This window comes from Leptosomus discolor, chromosome 5, assembly GCF_034619465.1.
Source record: "Leptosomus discolor isolate bLepDis1 chromosome 5, bLepDis1.hap2, whole genome shotgun sequence".
NCBI lineage: Eukaryota > Metazoa > Chordata > Aves > Leptosomiformes > Leptosomidae > Leptosomus > Leptosomus discolor.
In genome coordinates this window covers 20,526,495-20,549,528 of record NC_141395.1, presented here as the reverse complement: position 1 = coordinate 20,549,528, position 23,034 = coordinate 20,526,495, and the positions used below count along the sequence as shown (strand labels likewise).

General features: G+C 37.2%; 1 protein-coding gene across 1 annotated transcript in view; it reads left to right on the top strand.

Moving 5' to 3' along the window:
- The window catches only part of GRB14 (growth factor receptor bound protein 14), a 69,213-nt gene extending 47,064 nt beyond the window's left edge, over positions 1-22,149 (top strand). Inside the window, exons 5-14 of the mRNA XM_086465398.1 lie at positions 2,420-2,494; positions 8,830-8,967; positions 10,042-10,152; positions 10,344-10,439; positions 11,002-11,082; positions 13,257-13,373; positions 13,469-13,526; positions 13,618-13,705; positions 17,802-17,895; positions 22,003-22,149. Coding sequence (XP_086321524.1) covers positions 2,420-2,494; positions 8,830-8,967; positions 10,042-10,152; positions 10,344-10,439; positions 11,002-11,082; positions 13,257-13,373; positions 13,469-13,526; positions 13,618-13,705; positions 17,802-17,895; positions 22,003-22,149 — 1,005 coding nt within the window. The remainder of the gene's footprint in view (positions 1-2,419; positions 2,495-8,829; positions 8,968-10,041; positions 10,153-10,343; positions 10,440-11,001; positions 11,083-13,256; positions 13,374-13,468; positions 13,527-13,617; positions 13,706-17,801; positions 17,896-22,002) is intronic.
- Positions 22,150-23,034: the final 885 nt, after the last annotated feature.

Sequence of the window (23,034 nt, the reverse complement as noted above, 5' to 3'; positions counted from 1 at the left end):
GCAGAACCGAACTGGCAGATCTTTAAGGATGCTTTCCATAGACCTCAAGAGCTCTTGATGCCCAGGTGTAACAAATCAGGCAAGCAAGGCAAGAGAACCAGCATGGCTGAGTCAAGACCTGCTGGTCAAACTAAAGGACAAGAAGGGATTGCACAGGCAGTGGAAGGAGGGGCAGGTATCCTGGGAAGAGTAAAGGGATGATGCCCGGTTTTGTAGGGATGGGGTCGGGAAGGCCAAGGTGCGGCTGGAGCTGAACTTGGCAATGGATGCAAAGAAGAATAAGGGCTTCTACAGGTATGTCAGCCAGAAAAGAAAGGCCAAAGAAAGCGTACCCCTGCAATGAGCAAGACGGGTGAGCTGGTAACAATGGACAAGGAGAAGGCTGAGGTACTCAACAACTTTTTGGCCTCAGTCTTCACTGGCAACCTCTCTTCCCATACCTCTCGAGCGCATGGGCCGCAAGACAGGGACTGAGGGAGCAAAATCCCTCCCACCATAAAAGAAGATGAGGTTTGTGACCACGTGACAAACCTGAACATACATAAGTCTCTGGTGCCTGATGACATGCATCCCAGAGTCCTGAGGGAACTGGCTGGTGTAGTTTTCCAAGCCACTGTCTATGATATTTGAAAAGTCATGGCAGTCAGGTGAAGTCCCTGGTGACTGGAAAAAGGGAAACATTGCACCCATTTTTAAAAAGGATAGAAAGGAGGACCTTGGGAACTACTGACCTTGTCAGCCTCACTTCTGTGCCTGGGAAGATCATGGAACAGATTGTCTTAGAAGCTCTGCGAATTCACAGGAGGACAGGGAGGTGATTCAAGGCAGCCAGCATGGTTTCACCAAGGGCAAGTCCTGCCTGACCAACCTAGTGGGCTTCCATGGTGGAGTGACAACCTCAGTGGACAAGGAAAGAGCTACGGATGTCATCTATCTGGACTTGCAAGGCCTTTGACTGGGCCCCCCTGCATCCTTCTCTCTAAATCGGCGAGAGGTGGGTTTGATTGATGGATTATTCAGTGGATGAGGAATTGGTTGGGTGTTTGCATCCAGAGGGTAGTGGTCAAAGGCTCAATGTCCGGATGGGGATAGGTGACAAGTGGTGTCCTCAGGGGTCTGTACTGGAACCAGTGCTGTTTAATATCTTCAGCAGTGATGTAGATGGTGGGATCGAGTGCACCCTCAGCAAGTTTGCAGACAACACCAAGCTGAGTGGTGCAGTTGACACGCCTGAGGGACAAGATGCCATCCAGGGGGACCTGGAGAAGCTTGAGAAGTGGCCTGTGTGAACTTCATGAGGTTCAGGAAGGGCAAGTGCAAGGTCTTGCACCTGGGTTGGGGCAATCCCCGATATCAATACAAGCTGGGAGATGAGAGGTTTGAGAGCAGCCCTGCCGAGAAGGAGTTCAGGGTGTGGGTGGATGAAAAGCTGGATATGAGCTGGCAATGTGCACTTGGAGGCCAGAGGGCCAGTTGTATCCTGGGCTGCATCAAAAGCAGCATGGCCAGCAGGTCATGGGAAGTGATTTTTCCGCCTCTGTTCTGCTCTGGTGAGACCCCACCTGCAGTACTATGTTCAGCTCTGGGGTCCTCAGCATAAGACAGACATGGAACTGCTCGAGCGAGTCCACAGGAGGGCCACGGAGATGATCAGGGGGCTGGAGCACCTCACCTGTGAGGACAGGCTGAGAGAGTTGGCGTTGCTCACCCTGGAGAAGAGAAGGCTCTGAGGAGACCTTATTGCAGAATTTCAGTACTTAAAGGGGGCCTATAAGAAAGGTGGGGGCAATCTTTTTAGCAGCGCTGGTTGTCATAGGACAAGGAGTGATGTTGTTAAACTAAAACAGGGGAGATATAGACTAGATATAAGGAAGAAATTCTTTACTGTGACAGTGGTGAAACAGTGGAACAGCTTGCCTAGAGAGGTGGTAGAAGCCCCATCCCTGGAAACATTCAAGGCTGGATGGGGCTCCGAGCAACGTGATCCAGCTAAAGGTGTCCCTGCTCACTGAAGGGGGGTTGGACTAGATGGTCTTTAAGGGTCCCTTCCAACCCAAACTATTCTGTGATTCTGTGAATCTATAGCCTCCCTACTTTGTAGCATTTTGAATCCCCAGGCAAGTCTTACATGCCAACAGCAATAGAAATTACTAGAAAAAGAACGCTAAGGGCCACGTACTGCAATATGACTTGCACTGGCATATGAAACCATTGATGTTTTCTCAACATCCTGTTTTTCAGCAAATAATATATAGGATGTCACAAATGTAGATATGATATTAAGGTAAGCTTAAATTGTTGGGTCAGAGAATCTGTGGTGTCTTGCACTGCATTGAGAACTTTAATTTTATGTCCGAAAGAGATAGGACGTTCTGTATTTATTTTTATGGAACTTTGATACAAATCATTATTGTTTCAGAGCTTTTTTCCAGATCATATGATATCTTTTCCAAGTGAGACCAATGCAGCTGTAAGCAGCTCTGGGATATTACAGGTATGTAAACTTTGAATGATGAGCTACCATAGCTCAGAATTTCCCGTTGTCTGTGTTGTGTGAGCATAGTTCTTTGTCACTGTTGGATCTGTTGCTACACTTGGAATTGTTGGATCAATTTCCACACTCGGAAGCTTGCACATTCTTTCAGAATCAAGGAGTGCCAAAACAGACAAAATGCAGTAAAAATGGTTAATACCTTTATTGGGCAGTTCAGCTGAAAGACCCCGATTCCTTAAAAATGTAGAGTGCTGTAGTACTCATCACATACTCAACAGCAGGCCTTGGTAGAATACTGAGGAACTGGTAATGTGATACAAATGGATATAAAAAAAGAACTAAATGGTTAAACTTAATGAGTAGAAAATTTAGACTGACCAGTATGATTTGTTAGCTTGAAGGCTACTGTAGCCTTCGAAAAAAAAATATGGTAGGTCACTCCGTGTTAGTCATCTTTTAAGCAGACACCAGAGTTTAATTTACAGTGGGAATAATTTCACAGAATGACCATATCAGGGATCATCATCTTACTTCTCAAAAAGGGGAAAAATGAGTAATAAAGGTGGAAACATGCACATCATCACTCTTATTTGCTTGTCACTAGAAAAATTAATTAATAGAAGAACTGTCTGGTGTTAAGACAACAACCCTGTGTGTGAGTTTTGGGGATAAAGAATGATTGGAAAGGCAACATAATAACAGAAGATATATAAGGTAGAACTGAAAGAAATACAGAAATTACAAGATTTTAATTTCTTTTAATCTATATAATAAATTCTACCTTAGCATCCACTAGTAAATGAAAAACATTAAAGAAATAATTCTCAAAGCATTCTTCTGTATTAAAGTTATATCTTTAGTTATATCTTTATAGACATGGATGTTAGTCAGGAGGTTAAGATTATCCCAAATATATTAAAAAATGTTTCAAATTAAATTTAATTGACACATGCTAGATTCTGTAAATCATTTTACAAACCTAAACGAAAACTTTAGTTTCAAAAGATGCTGCATATCCACTGAAAATTGGTTCACATTTGCTATCTAAATAGCAAATAGATTTTGCAGTCTAACATAAACATTTAAGTTAGAAAATTTTGTCCCCTGTGGTAATAGAACTTAATATTTTTTCTCACAAATGTAGTTTGGTAGTTTAAAAAAAGAAAAAATACTCTTATAATGTAACTGTTAGCTATATACTCTTGCACAGAACTTCCTTAAGCCCATATTGTGACATGTAGAATGTGTGCAGATCTTATGGGTAAGATTAACAATAATTGTAAGTGTATATTGTTACATCCCATTTTGATAGCTTGAAAAATTTGTGGCGAGATCTCCTCTGTTGGTATTTTATGTTGTACTGTCTGTTTAATTGTATTTCATCAAATGAAACTTACTAGGCACAAAGTAGAGAATACCTTTGTGGATTGTGCAGCCATTATGCATGTTTCAGCAGAAGCTGTTGGGTAAATTGTTTACAGTGAGTCGCTATTACCTTGGAAACTTTCATTAAGACAAGTTAATGGGCTTGTGTTATTATTTGTGATATGCTCGGTCAACTATCAAGGGAGACATTAGTTTTAACAACTCAGTGCTTACAAGTGATTAAAAAAATGACTTCTGATACTTTTATAGCTTTTTCTGGCTTGAGCTGTAAGCAAGTAAAACATTTTTCAAGTATGTTTTTCTTGACTTTCATTGAAAGTGAAAGATTTTGTCCCATGACTTTAATCAGAGTATCCAAATATCCTTAAAACCAAAAAAATGTTTACCTGTCTCCTATCCATTTAGCATGTGCTAAGAAAAATTACTAGGTCTGACGTATACCGAATGTCTATATATACCAAAGAGAGAGGTTTAATCTCTGCCATGAAGCCCTTTAGCCTAAAAAAAGAAAAGTGTGTCACTGTATTGATTAGAATAAGGCTGCTCTGAGACACAGCACTGTATGTACATATCCAGTGGTAGGCAGTATGGATCATTTGGAACTTGCTTTAGGTTATTTTTGCAAATTAAATGGTTTAAAACATGTAAAAAATTAACGTAGTGTGAAGATTTTAATCTGAGGCCTCTCCACGTAGTGATGAAATATTCTACTATTTTCAGAATTTGGTGTGGGTTGGTTGGTTGTTTTTTGAGAATTAGCAACTTTCATTGGTGAGCAACAAATTAATTGACTTGGTCTAATTAGATGTGAAACAGTTGTGGAATGTAATTTTAAACAGGGCTTATGATTTATTTAAAACATCATCTGCTTATTGGAGCAACTATTATTTTAGATGAATTCATGTGCATACTAGATCCTTTTGTATTCTTATTCATGACAGCATTTGCAATTAATAGACTGCACAGCATAGATAGTGTTGACAGAATTGAGTCCATCTGAGTTAGCAGATAAAATCCTAGCCTCGCTGAAGACAATATTTTTTTTTTTAATTACTTTGAAGGTAAAAATTTTATCCTAGGTTTCTTTCATTTTCTTTTTGTCTGTGAATAACATTTCTCCAATTTTGCAATTATGTTTTTTTTAATCTTTAATTGTATTTGTAGCAGATTTTTTTCCACTATGCAGTATGTCATACAGTGTTTTAAATTTAACAGTGACATCGTCAAAATAGAAGGTTGAAATTACTACGTAATTACACTTTTTTCTGGTTTTGCTTTAAGAATAGACCTATTCCCCCCACCTCTTCCTCATTGTTTAATAGATGCAATTGATATTCAGGTTCTGTAGGTAGACTTGAAGTTCAGAGTTCAACTCTTCTATTGACCAATTTAGCTGCTTCTTTCTAATAGCTTTTTGTGAATACATTAAAAAAAGCTATTGTAGATAGCACATAACCAAGCCATCTTGCAGAGCAATGAAAAAAACCTTACACCTGATGTAGAATATATTAAAGAGGGGAGCAGAGGGGAGCATATGTCTTTCCTAAATAAACATTAAAAAAATAAATGTTATGAATACAAAAATTAAGTTAAAGACAGAACAGGATTACCAAGGCAATCACTCATAATTTTGTGAAAGGCAGAATTACTGCTAGTGTCTTTTCCTTTTGCCCTTTCACCATTGCCATCTCTTGCCCCATGTTTTTAGTTGTTCCCCTTCTCTGCCTTCACAGATTTAAAATTCAGGCTTTCATTTCTTTAATCTCTCTGCCACAGGCAGTCCCTCTTTCCCTGACCAGTTTCCCATCTGACTCCATTACAGTCTTCAGGCTGAAGTAGCCATGCACTGAATTTCAGTCTCTTGGCAATCTCGGAAATGTGTTCTTGTCTGCCCATTGCCTTTCCCCAACTTCCACTCCAGGTTTTGCTGGTCTTTCTCCCAGTCTAAACCTCAGATTGACAGAAGTCTATAGGAGACAGTACTGAGAATCAGTATCAGGTCTTCAGTGGAATTACTTGGTGCCCCCAAAATTTATCAGCAGGTTCAGGGAAAAATCCTGCTCATTCCCAGTAGAATTTGGCTGCATCATGACTCGCTGTCATCTCATCTTTGAAGAAATCAGTCATCAAATTCAAACTTGATTCCCAGTCTTAGGAAAATGATGGCTTCTTTAAGTCTCCAAAAGAGTGTGTAAGTGCTTGAGAAGCATCCACCTTAGAAAATATTGTCTCTGCTACTGCAAGCATTCTATCATGCAAAATGTTGAAGGTGCAGACAAGTAAGTTGTATCGTTATGAGTGCAGCTTTCAATCTTTATTGCAGTGTGACATTTAGTATTTCTGTGGGGTTTTATTATGATATCCATCTGAGACAGTGCAATGTTTTTCCTGTTCTGTTGTTTTTTCACTTGCTGATTGGATTTTTTTTTTTTTTTACAACAAAAGACATATATTTGCGGGGTTTTTTTCAGACTGGTTTTAAATTGGTTGATTTTACAGCTAATCAAATCGTAATTGGGTCCTTAGTGCTGTCATATATTAGTATCTGAAAGACATGGTGACATTTGACACCACCCTACATGTGATGTTATATATTTCACTGCACAGGGGAGAGGGTGCAAACATATTTGTGCGTATTGTGTGACTAATAATCCCTGTCTGCACCATACCGCCATTTGACTCTCCCCACTTCCTCCTATATTAAGGACTTTTCTTATTTTTCTTATTTTTGTCCTGTTTTGGTTACCTCTTATCTGCATAAACAGGGCTCTGTTCCCCCCCTATTAGAAACTTGCATGTACCTCCATTAAAAAAACCCAACTAATGAAAACAACGACAAAAAACCCAACCAAAACTATCCCGCAACAAAAAAAAACCCTCAAGGAAGTTATCTTTTGGACTATCTTCAGTTTTAGGTGTTTATTACAGACATTCAGTTCTCACTCTGAAATATTTTTACTGCTCATTCCTTCTGACAGTTAATGGTTTTGACTACTACTTGTTCATGTTATATTTTCTCACACAGTCCTCAGCTGTCTTAGAAAGCAAAAGATGGATCTAGGATTGCCTTTTCCCTAGCATTATTGGTACTTTATTTTAATTGATAGTGTGGGTACCACAGTGTCTGTTGAAGCTGAGCTTTGTATTGCTCCTCCACTTTGGTCCACTGAGTAAGAAAAGTGTTTTTCATGACAGCAGTTCTGGTTTGAAGCTCTTGTGCCAGAAATCCTGGACACTTGTTGCAGGCTGGGAGACAACTGCTCCTTTCATCTTCAGCAGAGATACTAAAGCCTGAAATGATGCTCTTTTGTTTTTACATACATTGACTCTTTTAGATTTTCCTAGAGCTTCCATTTCACTTTGTTTATGGAGTTCAAATGCTTTTTCAAATCACCCTTTATATTCACCATCAGTGAACCTGTAATACATGGCAAATGGGAAGATTAAGAGGCTGGAACACCTACAAGGACCTGCTGGTCTGCTTCAATGTGGCTGAAATAGCTTAAACTGCATTTGCACACAGCTGTGTGCCAGCAGCACATGTAGCCAGATGTACCCAGCCTTACTGTAACTTTTCAGGTAAAGAGCAGTGAAGCTATTCATAATGCCTTCTTAGTTGTGGGCTAGGGCACTTGCCTGTCAAATGAAGCCTGCCCATGTTACTGCAATCACACCAGCTGAATTTAATTAGCTCAAGTTGGTCTACAGGTGGTATGTACAGTCATGCGTCTGACTGCAAGGTAGGAAAACAATAAAAGTGAAATAAACCATGTGTATCTTGGTTGGACTGCATCATTTAATGGCCAGAGAACTTGGTATACTTCCAAAATCACATTGACTTCATTGTTTTGTTGCAGTCTGGTGCTGACCAGTCTGTCTTTTGCTGGGTAATCTCTTGCTTCATGTCTCCTCAAATCAGATTTTCTGGCAGTAGACAGGAGGAAAATGCAGCAATGAAAGCTGCAGATACTGACCAGAAAATCCTTTGTTCCCTACCTATGTAAGTCTAGATAGTATTTATGATACTGCAGGCAAGCCTGGGGCAAGGTTCCTTGAAGAGCTTGGTAATAACTTAGCTTCCTTTGCAAATAGGGAAACTGAAGAATTTTAGGTTAGTATGTTTAGATGCAAGTCATAGTTCTGAGTAGTTTTATTGGAAGAAGAGTAATAAAAATTAATGCATTACATGGAATTAGAATAAAGATAACATGGTTGCCAGCTTTTAGTGGGTACTTTTGCAGACTGAGTAAATCCGTGTACTTGGTCTTAGCAAGATAGCAGCTGTGTTGCACTCTGACAACGTCTGGTTGAAATGGCTGAAGAGAAGCCATTGAATAGCTTGAGTGGAGGCAGGAGCTGTCTTAGTGACTGGCCCAGCCTCTCCTAGGTTTGGTTCAACTAAAGCTCCTATGTAACCACTTCAGATCCTGAGGCCTTTGTTCCCTCCTTTTGAAAATGGTAATATCTGCCTGACTCACATGGTTTTGTGATTCAGATTTTGTGATTAGTTTGCTGCATTAATTTTAACTCAGATCAGTTCCTTTATCTGGTTTGTAACACAGAGGAGGGGAGGGATGGCATTTTTTTTCTTCCATTGGTAGCATTGATTGGCAGTTTTGTATAAATGGGGTCTGAGGCATGGGATCAGAACTTCTTACAGTGGTTTTGTTGCTGAAGTCAGCATATTGCATAACTAATTCTCTCATTTCAAACCAAATGTTCCATATAAATATGTAACTTGCTTAACATACCTTGGAGTTGTGTAACATTCTACACGCCTTAAATCAGAGGTACTCTTCATGGGATTAGATGTAATCACAACTGAATTACTGTGGTGTGATAGTGGATTTAGGGGTTTATTCCCCTTATTCCTGTCTGAGTATGTTAATGAAACAGAAATGTGGGTTTCAGATGAAAAGAAAAACTGCATGTCTGATATTTTCTTTCAGATGTTCTTAAGCTCCAGCACGTATCCTGAGATTCATGGTTATCTGCATGCAAAGGAGCAGGGAAAAAAATCGTGGAAAAAATTGTACTTTATTTTGAGAAGATCTGGCCTTTATTTTTCCACTAAAGGTACATCTAAGGTATGGGAACAAAAAAAAAAAAAAGAGAACTATGAAGTTAGAGCAAATGTGTATGTACTTATCATTTGTTGTAGTAATAACCAAAATTTGAATTTCAACTTATAGTGATGAAAAGGAAAAAATAATCAATCTATTTATTATAAATAAAATCTAGAGAGATATTTACATATAAAACTGGGAAAATATTGTCTTAGAAACCGTAGTTTCTTTTTGCGTGATCACTTTGCTTCATTCTAGTTAATATTTTTCTAGTCAGTTAACAGAGTACCCTTTAAAAATGAATTTTCAAATAGTAGTTAAAATTTTGAAGTATAAGTAGGTGCTCTGAAAAGTGGACATAATACTTCATTATCCAAAATAAATAAATACCTATGTATAAAAGGACTTTACAGGAAGATTTTGAGAGTTCTCAAATTTTGTCACTGGACACTCGACAGTTTTTCATTTTACTAGTTCAACTTTTTGATGGCAGTACTTTAAACCTGGCAGTATGTTAAACAGAATACATTGGAGTTGAGGCACCTTTTACATAAACCACTTAAAACAATGTTTTTTCTTGTTCTGAATTTCCTGTTAACTGCCAGAGTATTCATTGAGCTGGTTTTGTATCCTTCAACAAATTTCTTTTGTTTGCTTCCTTGACTTAATTAACCTTAGACAACGGAGATAATGGTTAGAAATAGTAGTGGACAGTAATTACTGCAGTATGTTGTTTTTCAGATTACGAAACTACATTTTATTTTTATGTTTGAAACGTATGCTGCTCTCAAAACTTGACTCCTATTCTGATACTATTGTGTCTTGGATTTGGTGGATGTTTTCCCAGAAATTACATACTTGTACTTGGTTTCTTTCCTTCCCTGGAAGAATGAACTCTTTGACTAGTTTGAGGTGTTCTCTCTCTGCATTATAAAATTAATGTTGAGTTGTCTCTTTCTAGATTTCATGTCACAGTTAAAACGGCAGTATGTAAGACTGTTTTGGGACAGGATAACTACTATACTCTTCTGAGTTTCTTAACTGGAGAGGCTGGCTAAAAATAGTCTAACTGTATTACATTGCTCTTCTTTTTAGGAGCCAAGGCATCTTCAGTTTTTCTGTGAATTCAGCAATAGTGATATGTACATGTCTTTGACAGGCAAAAAGATTTCTGGAGCACCAACAAATTATGGATTCTGCTTTAAGGTACAAGCTTATTATTCTGATACATATTAAAGCAAGCCACAGTTTTTAGGTAAGCTTAAGTTTCTTTAAGGTTTTTGAAAACAATATTCAGCTGTCTATTATAAAATAGGAGAATTAGTGGCTTTTATTTCAACAGGTATTATCTTCAAGATATGCATTAATGCTAAAAAACATGTGCTGTGGCCTTCTAGCCTAACAAATCAGGAGGAACCAGAGACCTGAAACAGCTCTGTGCAGATGATGAACAGAGTAGGACCTGTTGGATGACAGCAATTAGATTGCTTAAGGTAATTCTTTTCTGTGGAGTTAACTTCTTAAGTTTACTATGTGAAATTTTGATACTGTGCGGTAGAGAAGTAACGTAATTCTAGGTTCCCATGCTATAGCAATATTAATTTTGTACTCTGAAAGCTTATTTTCCTTCATCCTAACAAACAGAGAGAGATCAAAGTACTGGAATTATTGTAGGGGATGGGATGTCTTGAAGCCTCAGTCCTGCAAATGCTTAACATTAAGCGTATGCTTATATGTAACCATGTTGAACTCAGCGAGATTGTTGAGTAATGTTGAACAAAGTGACAAGAACACACAAGAAGGGAACTTTAATATGCTTTTGAAATGTGTCTGCTGTGACAAAATAGGAATAGGTCGATGTATTACATGGGTAGTATTTAATGCAGAGCGTACATTTATAAAGGTAGCAGCAGCAGCAATGATGATGTTGTGTATTTCCTTATCCTAACAGTATTTCTCCCTGAAAAGTTGTGTTATCTTTTACATCTGCAAAATAAATTTACTTGGCTTAGGTTTCTAATTTAAAATGCTAACCATGTTATTTTCTGGTTTTAGTATGGGATGCAGCTGTATCAGAATTACATGCAACCTTATCAAGGTAGAAGTGGCTGCAGCCCTTTGAACGTAACACCTATGGTATGTCCCACAGTAGCTCCATGAATAAATATGTTGTTTGTGCCATCATGCTATTTTTAAGTAATTTGTGCCAGTTACATTGCTGACCTGATCCTGCAAATCTTTGCACATGCGAATGCTTGCTGACATATTTAGGGCTGTCAGGGTTGACTAGAGAGCTAATTAATTAATTTACTTACTTAATACAAATTGGGTAGTTCAGACCAGTTAACAGGCTTTTTCCCTTTGTCAAATCTCCAGTATTTTGGAAGTTCATTGGCTTATTATCACTGACAAAAAGAATGGAAAGAGGATTTTGAAAACAGCAGCGGAAGTATAAATGCATTAAAAAAGAAGCAAAGTGTTTAAGGTCATAAATGATGAATAAGAAAGTTATAACAAATCCTTTTCAGTATACAGTAATACTTCCGTTGTTGTTTTTAATATAAAATATTAAGTACTTTAATTTCAGCTGCTGTAATACTGACCGGACTTCAGAGGAACACCTTAATTTGGCAGAACTGGGTTTTGGAGGAACAACAGCCTATCCTAGATGCTGCGTCCATCTCCTCAGTTGAGATTGGATCAGATTGTCATTTTCTTTAATAACTTGTTCTTTATGAGTCATTTGATTTCAGACTTTTTCGTGGATGATTTATATCACTTTTGTGGGTTTTGTTGGCTAAATTGGGTAAAAATTACTTGTTGCCCGGACTTGTGATAGTGATTTTATGGTGGATTTTTTGAGCTTTTATTATAGTTCTTGCTGTTAAAATGCCTAAAATATGCATTTGCTGTTATAGGTATTCACAAAAGTAGTTTTCAGTGATACTGCTAATAAGCATGGCATCAACATGATGCTTAATACACTGACCATGTCTTTATGTTATGTGAAACTGTTACATAGCCAGCTGCTGCTTTTATAACAGATCTGGGAGCCATTACTAATTGCACTGTTGCGTGCATTTTAGCTCATGTAGCTTCTAACACAGGCAGAATCTGTAACCAAGATTGAGCACGGCACTTGTGTATAATTCATGAATTAAATAGCAAATTGGATAAATTTGGGAATTAAGTGCACAAGATAATGAACATACTTCATAGGGGAACTACTTCCACGTTTCACATTCCTCAATAACTCACAACCATGTCAGCTACAAAGAGTTCCCTCCGCTCTCCTAGAGGCAAACATTTTCTCCTATTTTGCCCTTGCTTTTTTTTTTACTTTTGCAAAGTTCGTTACTCATTACAATTACTCAGGCAGACCTTAGACTACAGTGCCAAGAATTACAGTGAACTACAGAATTGCAGTCTTCTATATCTAGTTATATTCATGCTTGTAACCAAATAGGAACAAAACAGAGCTGCTTTGGTTTTGGACTGGGAAGCTTTGCCAATCCTACAGAAATCTGGGCTTCTTGTGTTCCAGATGTTACTTTAACTTATAGAATGCTAGAATGTTCTTTTAATTATTTGTTATTCCAGTGAGCCATTAGAACCCATATTAAACTTGATTTTGTAAACCTTGTTTTCTGAGAAGTATTTTGGTGAGTTTTAAGACTGTTTTGTCAAACTTCAGTGCTTTTTATTCTATTGTGATAAACTTGATCTGGGAGGAAAAAAAACCAAGCATTTTTTATAGCAGATCCTGCAGTTGTTGAGTCTATTAGAAGAGTTAGAAGGGATGTATTAAAATAGAAGTTAAACTCCATAGAAATGGCTGTTTTCAATGCTTAAATCCAGTAAACTTTGAGTGAAAGTATATATAGAAAATATATACAATTATAATGTATTTCTAACAAAATATTTCAAATCTTTCTTAATTTGATGGTTGTGTATGTATAAGAATTTTTTGTGTTACTTCCACAACTTAATAACAGTTTCCTGACTTGTCTTGACATGGAAAGGGCTAGTTATAGTTAAAAATATAAATAGAATTTATGGTAAAGGGATGTATTTATCATCCATTGCAGTAATGCAAAAAGATGATCTGTCTTGCCAGACTGTAAAATTTAACTTTGCAGCAGCATACTGGAATTACAAATGCTCCCTAGGGTAAAATGAGTTTGTCTCTGATGGGAAACACTGCAGATATTTGAAACACCACTTACAAAATATGTTTTCTCAGAAGCTCACTTTTAAATGATGGATCTTTTAAAAAATGAACAAACTAATTTTTTTTTTTTTTGTTGCAGAGAAGCATTTCAGAAAATTCTTTGGTAGCAATGGATTTCTCAGGACATAGAAGCAGAATTATAGAAAATCCAACAGAAGCCCTTTCAGTTGCAGTTGAAGAAGGATTAGCATGGCGGGTATAAACATCTTTGCTTGATCAGAATAGTATTTTCTGATTTTTTTTTTTAAATAAAAAGCTTTGAAATCATGTTTTTACTCCTCTTTCATGCAGAGGAGAGGGTGTCTACGGCTCAACACACATGGTAGTCCTATTGCCGTGTCTAACATGGGTATGTGCAAGTTAATTCATTGCCAGAGAAATGCAATAGCTGGTTCTTTCAATAAAGGCAAAATGTTTTTAAAAGATCTTTATTTCTACAGCTATACACAGATCTCAGTCATGGTTTCATCATAAAATCTCTAGAGAAGAAGCTCAGAGACTTATTTTGCAGCATGGACTTGTGGATGGGTAAGTTAATTCTTTGCGTAACTCTTCTGAGACAAATTTCTAGTCAAAACTGCTATTTTCATGTACTTCTTATTGGGGGGGGGGAATGGAGGAAGGTAGATTTTGCACTTACCTAATAGAAATAAAAATTATTTTATGTAAGGTTATCTGGGGATCGGTTGATTTTTATTTTATATCTTTTGGAAGCAATAAAGTGGTGAACTAACACTTTGATTCTGTCACTGACAGATTACTTATGTCCACTCAGACCCAGGCTCTTGAGCTCTATATTTGCACAATATTCTCTGGGAACTGTCAACTTTACCACCAGTGTCTTTTGTATCTCTTATTAGTGATGAAAGAATGAAAAAAAGCCTGAAAACATTGTTCTAAGATGACCTGTGCAGGGACAGACATTGAAAAAAGTATGCTTTTCCTCATGAAATGACTAAAAATTGTATTATACCTTAATGGTAAACAATAAACATTAGGATAAGACTTTTATTTTTCTCTCATTTAAATATTAGTTTAAAAAAAAGACAAAGGAAGTAGGTATTTTATGTTCAAATCCTGTTTTTCATTTCTGTATTTTTATCCTTCTGTATTAAATGTAAACTTAGGCCTCTTTCATTCAACAAGTAATTCCATAAAACTCTGTTTCTCTGAGTCTGTTTCCAATTAGTTACCTGTAACATCACATTACTGGTTAAATTCCTTCAGTTTTAGATCAAGTATGTTGTAATACTGTTTTCTACATCTGCAGAAAGGGCTCAGGGCGGGGGGGAAGCGATGGGAAGGAAAGAGAGAGAAATCGTCATACTCGGCAAGGATGGCTAATTGCACTTCCCCTTTTGTATTTTTTCTTCTTTTTTTAATTTCAGGGGTCCTGTTTTTAAGCCTGGCTAATCATCCTGAAATTGCTTTTGTGCTCTGCATTCATTTTTGCATTTTTTACATGAGAGGGATGGGACATGGGGGTGAATCCAACATCTGTTTCTGAGCAGTGTGTCATTCTAGAGCTGATGAATCTTACAGTGTATTTCAGTGGGTACACACACATACTGTTAAATGAAACACACTAGATTTGGCAAGTAAAGAGCAGTGGTGTTTGAGATGAGAAAGTGAATACCTTGCTAACATTAGTTTAGTGCAGTGGTTATGTTATATTCCTGGATCTATTCATAGATATGCATTGTGGTTTTGGTGAGGGTGATAATACTCTTGTGTGGACTGTCTAGAACTGATTAGAACATGGTAGTATGAGCGCTCATATGCTGTCAGATACATATTCAGGAGTTAAAATGAAGTCATGAGTACATTACAGCATGTGACAAGTGCTGTGCTTTTTAATGGGCTGAGAGATAGGGGCAGAGAAAATAGTCCATGTTGAGCCTTTTAAGGTGATCCCAAGCAGGGACATCTCCTGCATATATGACAGGTTGTAGGACCTCTGTAATACTGTATGTACTAATAAATACGCTGTTCATGGTGGCTTATGGAAGATAAAGGGCCTATTATATAAAGGATCTACAGTAGTCTCAGTATTTGGATAACCTAATAACAGAATTTGGGATAGCAACAGTCTTAAGGTGTGCTATGAAGCAACAAAGTTTTTGTATCTACTGTTCTGGTGTGAAACCAACTTTCTTAAATAACTTTATGTAGCAATATTGTAGATTTCATACTTTACCCCGTAAAGGACATTTGAAGACTTTTCAGTGATAAATCGTTGACAGGATTGCAAACTGATCAGCATCTGATTGATGAATGGGATAATAACATTACCAAAAGGCCCATGACAAAATGCAACTGGTCATTGAGAGAATTTCTTACAAGTTATGAAAATCATCCACTCCAGCCTGGAGAAGAGAAGGCTCTGGGGAGACCTTATAGCAGCTTTCCAGTACTTAAAGGGGGCCTACAGGAAAGGTGGGGAGAGAGTATTTATCAGGGAGTATAGTGATAGGACGAGGGGTAACAGTTTCAAACTGAAAGAGGGGAGATTTAGGTTAAATATTAGGAAGAAACTCTTTACTGTGAGGGTGGTGAGGCCCTGGAAGAGGTTCCCCAGAGAAGCTGTGGCTGCCCCCTCCCTGGCAGTGTTCAAGGCCAGGCTGGATGGGGCTTTGAGCCACCTGGTGTAGTGGAAGGTGTCCCTGCCTGTGGCAGGGGGATTGGGATTGGATGATCTTTAAGGTCCCTTCCAACCAAAATCATTCCATGATTCTATGATCCAGCATGTCTAAAAAGTTCCCTTCCAACCAATTTTTCTAAGATTCTGTGGACTACAACCCTCCCTTCATAATAAAGTTTTTAAAGGTTCTTTGACAACTAAAGTAGGTCTATTGTGATAAGATTAGAAAAGAGTAAAGGCCTTTTTATGTGAAGGAGAACAAATGTTGCTTATTTAACAGCTTTTTTTACTGTTACAACAAGGAAAAAAGTAAGAAAATGGACTTTAAAAGATCTGATGAATGGGAACATAATTCCTAAGTAACCTGTATTTTCTTTCCTACCCAATGTCATTACTTTGTGTATTGTTTAATGTGGATCCGAGTATTTGGGTATAGAGACCCCATTTTGAGTATCTGCAAAGTGGCACGTTCTTATAGTGTCATTTTTTTGAATAAAATAAAATGCCAGTCCTTAATGACAAACATATAAAAGATTTAAGTTTATGCAAAGGATCTATCTAAATATGCGCTGAAAAAATTTCAGTCATTTCCTGTAGAGAGTGAAAGGCCACTAGGTGGTGAGAGAGAGCTTGTTAGGAGAGCCTGAGTCTGTTGAGAAGTCTTATCTGTTTTTATACTTGCCGTGTGCTCCTGCAAGCCATATGCTGAGTTAGCAATTATCCCTCCTTAGTAACTGAATTAGTATTAGGGCTCCAAATTAGACTGAATGGGGGTTCTGATAGAAACGTTAGTGAATTAGATGATCTTTAAGATCCCTTACAACCGAAACTATTCTATGATTCTGGACTCCAAATTTCTTGATTCCAGGTATTTCTTACTTTGTAAAAATAGAATTCTTAAAAACTTTGAGGGTGAAGTTAGTAGTTTGGATCCATGCCGTTAGTCAGTGAAAATCCACTGTAAACCTTCATCTGCTTTCTTCTCCTGAAATCCTTTCTTTTCGTAGAGCAGTTGTCTCATTCCTGGTATGTGGTTGGGCAAAAGTAGGTGGCCATTAGTGCTCACTTGGTTGATACCTGCAAGTCCATCTTGCCCATTTCTTTTGTGTCCTTAAAGAGCAGCATGCTTGCCAGTGGCTGTCCCTCCATTTCCCTTCTTTGGTACATTGGTTAGCTATATCTGTTCCAGACCTGCACAGTACGAACAGTTCAGACTCACTCCATTACAAAGCTATGAATCACATCCTTCCTTCCCTCTGTTGTCCAAACTCTTCTCTGCCATTATTCCAAACCCAGTGATTCAATGAAAGCTGTCTCTTAATTAGTGTATCATCCTTTGCCTGTACCAGATTATCCTACCAGGATTATGGCAAAATTATGTCTGTCCATAACCTGACTGGAACAAGTTATAAGTGAACTAGTTGCAGTGACACTGTTGGCCACTGAGAGTGTTGTGATTTGAATAATGATGCCATAAAGTTAGCAGAGTATAGCTCTTGTCTCAGTGGGAATTTTGCTGATATGCATTTATGAATATTGGCCAGATGTGAAAATCATTCTGATATATCTTGCATTACCTTTTCCGTAAACTTTCGGTTGGACTACCTTTTGAATTTTCACTATAACGCTTGTGATTTAGGAAGCTGTCAGAGTCCAAAGAAGAGTTTTGTTCAAAGCAGAAAATTTGAGGGTTCTTTTTTGTCTGAAGAGATGCATTGTAATTATATTATAATGACGCCTACAGTGTCATTCATTCTGAGAATGCTTATTTGTCACATAATAGACAAGGTGAAGAAGAATATAAGAAAAGGTATTTCCAGTGATGTTTGTGAAGAAATACGATTAAAAGCATAATTTACATAATTACTATTAATTTTCCTTTTCACTAATACTTACTGTAATGAATTTACAACAGTTTTAACTGGATGTTTTCAAAACGCTTTCCAGAGTGATCTTACTGTGAAAATTTTCAATCTCTTTTAGGGTATTCCTGGTACGTGATAGCCAAAGTAACCCCAAAACATTTGTGTTGTCATTGAGTCATGGATTAAAAATAAAGCATTTTCAAATTGTTCCAGTAAGTGATTTCTTCAGTTCATATATACAGTTGCAAAACAAAACAATTAAATAACTGTGACAGAATATGGATGGATTTTTTTTTCTTTTACTGTTATATAGAAGATTTAAGCGTAATACTTGTATCACTAACAGTAATTATTATTCTTGAGTAAAGTTGAACATTTTTGAGCTTTGCTGTTTTATTTGTTATAAAGCTTGACTAGTGTTATGAAATCCTAAAAAGTGTTTTGAAAAAATAGACAAATCTATTTGAACTGGAGTCAATGCAAACCTGATTGCATGAAAATTGTGTATTAATAAAGGTCATATTGCGTTTTCGTTTTTCAATATGCGCACGATTTAGTCATCTGTTTAGGTGGACTGCCTACAATGTGTGTGTGTATGTATATCTCACTGACTTATCTGTTCAGAATAGTTTCTCTCAGTATTTGTAGTCAAACATTTCTTGCTGATCTCTCTTCTTGATTCATGTTATTGTGATGTATTCATGTCCAAGTCTTCTTCAGGGGGACAATTTTAGCAAAGAAATTGATATACTTATTTAGTCCAGCTACTTATAGGTGAGCTGAAATTTCCTACATTGAAATCATATTTCCGTCAGATTTCACTGAAGATATCATCCAATTCTCCTGCCAGAATGGCCACCTTTCCACATCACTTCCACTCTCTCCAGAGGTGATTTATGCTGTTTTCTTTACAGGATGCTTCTGTTGAGAGGAGAAACACTTTAGCACAGTGTTATTTAGCCACAGATACTTGATGTAACTGAGCAGACCTATAGCTTTTTCTTCTTTCTTCACAGGAACCTTTTTTCCAGACACATAATCCTCTAGCCTCCATGTTTCTTGCTACTGAAGTTTCTAGGAGATTGTGCTGTTTCTCAGTAGAAGTGACTGTGGTTACATTTTTGGTTTTGTTTCTGATCTGGTGATCCCCTATGATCATTCACCTAATTTCTGTATGTACCTAGGGCTTATAGGTGATGTCCTCCCCTAAAAAAGTTCCTGTAGAATAAAACTGAAGCATTATTTGGGAGGGGGAAAGGAGTGAATCAATGTTAGTTAAAACAATTACCCGGGATTTTTGTTGTGTTTAGGTACAAACAATGGAGGAGTCCTTTATCCAAAAGTGATAGATATGCGCTGGATCCCATGTGAGCATCAGCATATGCTCTGTGATCAGAATTCCAGCCTCTGTGATTCTATTGACTGTGGTTGCTTCTAGTATTTACTTTGGGATAACTGTTGTGTGGTTTAGAGAACCTTCTGAGCTGTGTACAAATACTGTATGATTCTACTTCATTGGGTTGGCATTTAACTCTCAAATTTAAGAGACCACTTTTTCTTTCCCTATCAGGAAACAGACCCTCTCTTGTCTAAGAGCAGATGTAGCAGAAAGCTGGAATTATTTTCGGTTTCCTCTGAGCTGGAAGATTCTCCTCTTCCCTTCAAAAAAAAAGATCTATTCAGTTCTAATGTTCTGCTGCAGATGTAAGCAGTGCATTTGAGGATTTGGTCATATACATGCATGCTAAAATGTTGTTGTGCTGTTGTAGGGTCTTTGGAGGAACCAGGAATTCTTTGTTTTGACATAGATTGTCTACAGACTTGAATCAATTTTTCCTTGCTGATGGTTTAGATGACCTGTACTACTTCAGTGCAAAACATGTCTTACTTGAAGGAAATTTTTTTTGATTGTTTTTAAAGTAAACCAATTTATCCTATGCTAGTTACCAGAAAAAATAAATCTGTAATGAGAACAACTTAATCCAGAGAGAGAATGTCAATATGGAAACTGAGTTCCCCAAGCATAGGCATATTCCAGTTCTTTTCTGTCATTTAATTTCCAGTGGCATTCAGTACCCTCATGCCATTTTCAGTGCCTTGACTTACCGCATGCTGTGTTTTTGCTAGAAGAATACTCTGTAAGGAGTTCAGAAAAGTATTTTTTGAGGGAGCAAAGATTTTGCTTCCAGTTGCTGCTGATCTTCTAAATGAATTTATCGTTTTCTAAGAAACAAGACATTTTGTGTTACTGCAGTAAGCAAGCAGCTTATTAGTTGGAGATCAAGGTTGGTTTTGAACTTCAAATCCTACTGTTCTTCTAAACTCTTACCTTTTTCCAGTCATTGGGAAGAGGAGATAAACTTTCCTATTAAATGTAAACAAATAAATGGCATCTAGAAGGTCTTTTTACAAGTTAAAAATCATTTGGTCTCTAAATGAAATATGTTTCTCTTACATTTTAAGTTGCTTCGGGTTATACTGCATTTAAAAATGGCTCCTTTTAGATAGGGCATGCAGCCTGCCAGTTCAAGCTTCCCCTACTTTAGCAGATGCATCATGTTAACATTGGTAACATGTGCAACAGGTGTTGCAGGTGGGTGGCGGGGCGTTGATTGTAAAAAGTTGAAAAGAAAACCTTTGGAATACATTTGGGGTCCTATACTGTGAAAACTGGAGAACCTGATAGCTCAAATGTATTTTTCAGCCTTACTGCTCTGAGCTGATACAAGTTAAATTCCGTTTAGTCTTCTTTCACGTGTTCTGTAGTCCATGTGAAAGAAGAAGAATTGATATACATTTCTGGGACTGTCTTTTTCCAGTAAATTTTCCTTCATAACAGCTGCCTTAGCTTGCAGAAGATGTTAGGTTCTTGGGCAGCATACCTTTGATACGAGTTTTGGCTTTACAAAATATTGATTGCTTTAGAATTAGCAGTCTGTCTGGTGTTAACTTCAAGGTTTGGGATTAACTTAGAGGGGGGAAAATGAGGTAAAAATAGAATCCCGGTCAACAGATATCAGAATTGTCAACTCTTCTTGCCCCCAGTGTGTTGGCAGGAAAATTGCATGCATAAAGAAGGTCCGATAGATCATAATCCATTTTCAGGTTCTTGGCTGGAGTACAGGAATTTACACATGCACACATTGGTAATTCCTTAACTAGCAGTGTTTGACCTGGATTGACCAAAGCCTGAGAATCAGGAAATTACAAACTACTTCCAGATATGATAGAAAGGGGTAGAATAACCAGGAGTCATAAGCAGTTCAACAGCTGCTTCAGATGAGAAATCTTAATTACAGGTAAGAGAGCTAATTATAACTTCTCCCTTCCCCTGTACTCAAGCAGGATAGTTATATCTTTCCCTAGCACACCATCTGCTGCTCTACACTAGCCCTACTTTCAGGATCTTCTGTTCAGTCTCTCAATCTTTTAAAGTATCTTTTTTTTCCTTATCTTTATTTAAAATAGTTTAAATAGGGTTGTTTAATTTCCCCTCTATTTGCATTAATACTAGTCACTATTGCACTGAAGCTTGCTGATATTAGATGCATCAGCAGTGGAGGAAATAAATTGAGAAAGTCTGTTGTCAGCAATACAATGCAAATTGTGCGAGAGCTAATGTTCAGTAACCTAGAATAGGGAGGTACTGATTATAAATTTTTAAGCATCTAAAAGTCAAAAGTAGTCTTTCAAGATACATTTTGCAGTTTCTTGTTTCTCTCCTGTGTCTATGCCAATACATGTGTTTGGAGCTGCAGCAGTTCTTTCTCCTACAACTTCCTGCTACATCAAGCATGTTACTTTCGTGACGGGCGGTTTCCTGTGTAGCAAATGTCGTCCATTACACTGGTGAACTAGTGTGTAGCCTCATTGCACCTTACTAAATAAGGGATACAAAATGTAGCAGTTACACCGATCACGAATAGAGGAAAGGTTAAAATCTATGAGTGAGTTGAAACTTGGTTGGTTGTTGTCAGTATGTAAAAACTCAGTGTTCATATTGACTCCAGCTATCATTCCAAAGCAAAGGCACAGAGTAGTATGTGGAAAGTAGTGCAGAAAGAATATTCCTATAATTATTTCACTGTTCTTTCCTTTTAGGCATGTACCTAACTTAAAGGGGAAGTTAAAGAATGTGTTATTTTTCTGTTGGTTTTTGATCTTGCTGTGAATGATTGCTGTATTTTTCCTTCTCTCAGTAGTCCTAAGGTTATGAATATCTTGGTCTACAAGAGGACTTCTCACACAAGTATTGCAATCAGGAAGAAATACCATAGCAAAAGAGGATTTTATTCTATCTTGTTTTTCCATTTTTGCAGTTGGAAGATGATGGGAAGCTATTCTATACCCTTGATGATGGCCATACCAGGTTTACTGATCTCATCCAGCTGGTGGAATTCTACCAACTTAATAAAGGAGTACTGCCTTGCAAGTTAAAACACTATTGTGCACGAATTGCTCTTTAACCAAAGCGTCTGTTGTTTCATCGAAGGGAAAGGAAGATACTAGGATACTTTTTCCCCTAAAGATGATTTGTATAGTAAGAAGGGAAAAAGCATTACATTGTAAAGATTCTATATTTAAGCTGAAAAAAAAATTATATTCTATAGAGATATGAACTTTGCTTTGTGATTGTCACAGCAAAATTAATGTCATGATTTTAAAAGAACGTTCTTTCCTATGTAATTCTTTAGTGTTGTCTTGGATTCTTTGGGGTCTTTTCAGCTGAAAATTATTTAAAAAAAATTAATACTGTGTAACTTCTGCAAAAGTATAACTGAAGGGAAGGTCTTTGTTCCTAGGTTTAAAATTAACTTTTTGTCTCTTTAAATGTTTCTCATAATTCCTATTCATGACATAGAAGAATAATATTTACTGTGGTGAGGATAAGAAGCTGAACTGCACATTTTATTTGTAAATAAAATGAATAAATATTTTTCACTATATTTTTGAATGCTACTTTGAGGATTATCATATACAAAAAATGAAAAATCATTAAAGCTACTTATAACTGATCAGTTGTGTTGAGTTGTGCTATTACTGTTGTCATATTTTAAAGGATTTTTTTTCTCTAATGACTAAATCTACATCTTTATACAGAGCTGGAATATATATGTATACACATGCATAAAGTATCATGGTTTAGTGTATACGTACAGTCTCTAACAGACAGGGAGAGAGAGAGACCTGTTAAGTACTGTGGATTGTTGCAGAGTAGGGGAGGGAATCAACTTCAATTGCCCTTAAAAAATAAAGGTAATGTTATAATATTAACAGATTTACAATATTTACAATACTTCCAAATAAACATAAATCCAGTGAACTTTACTCATTGCTGAAAACTGGTGAGA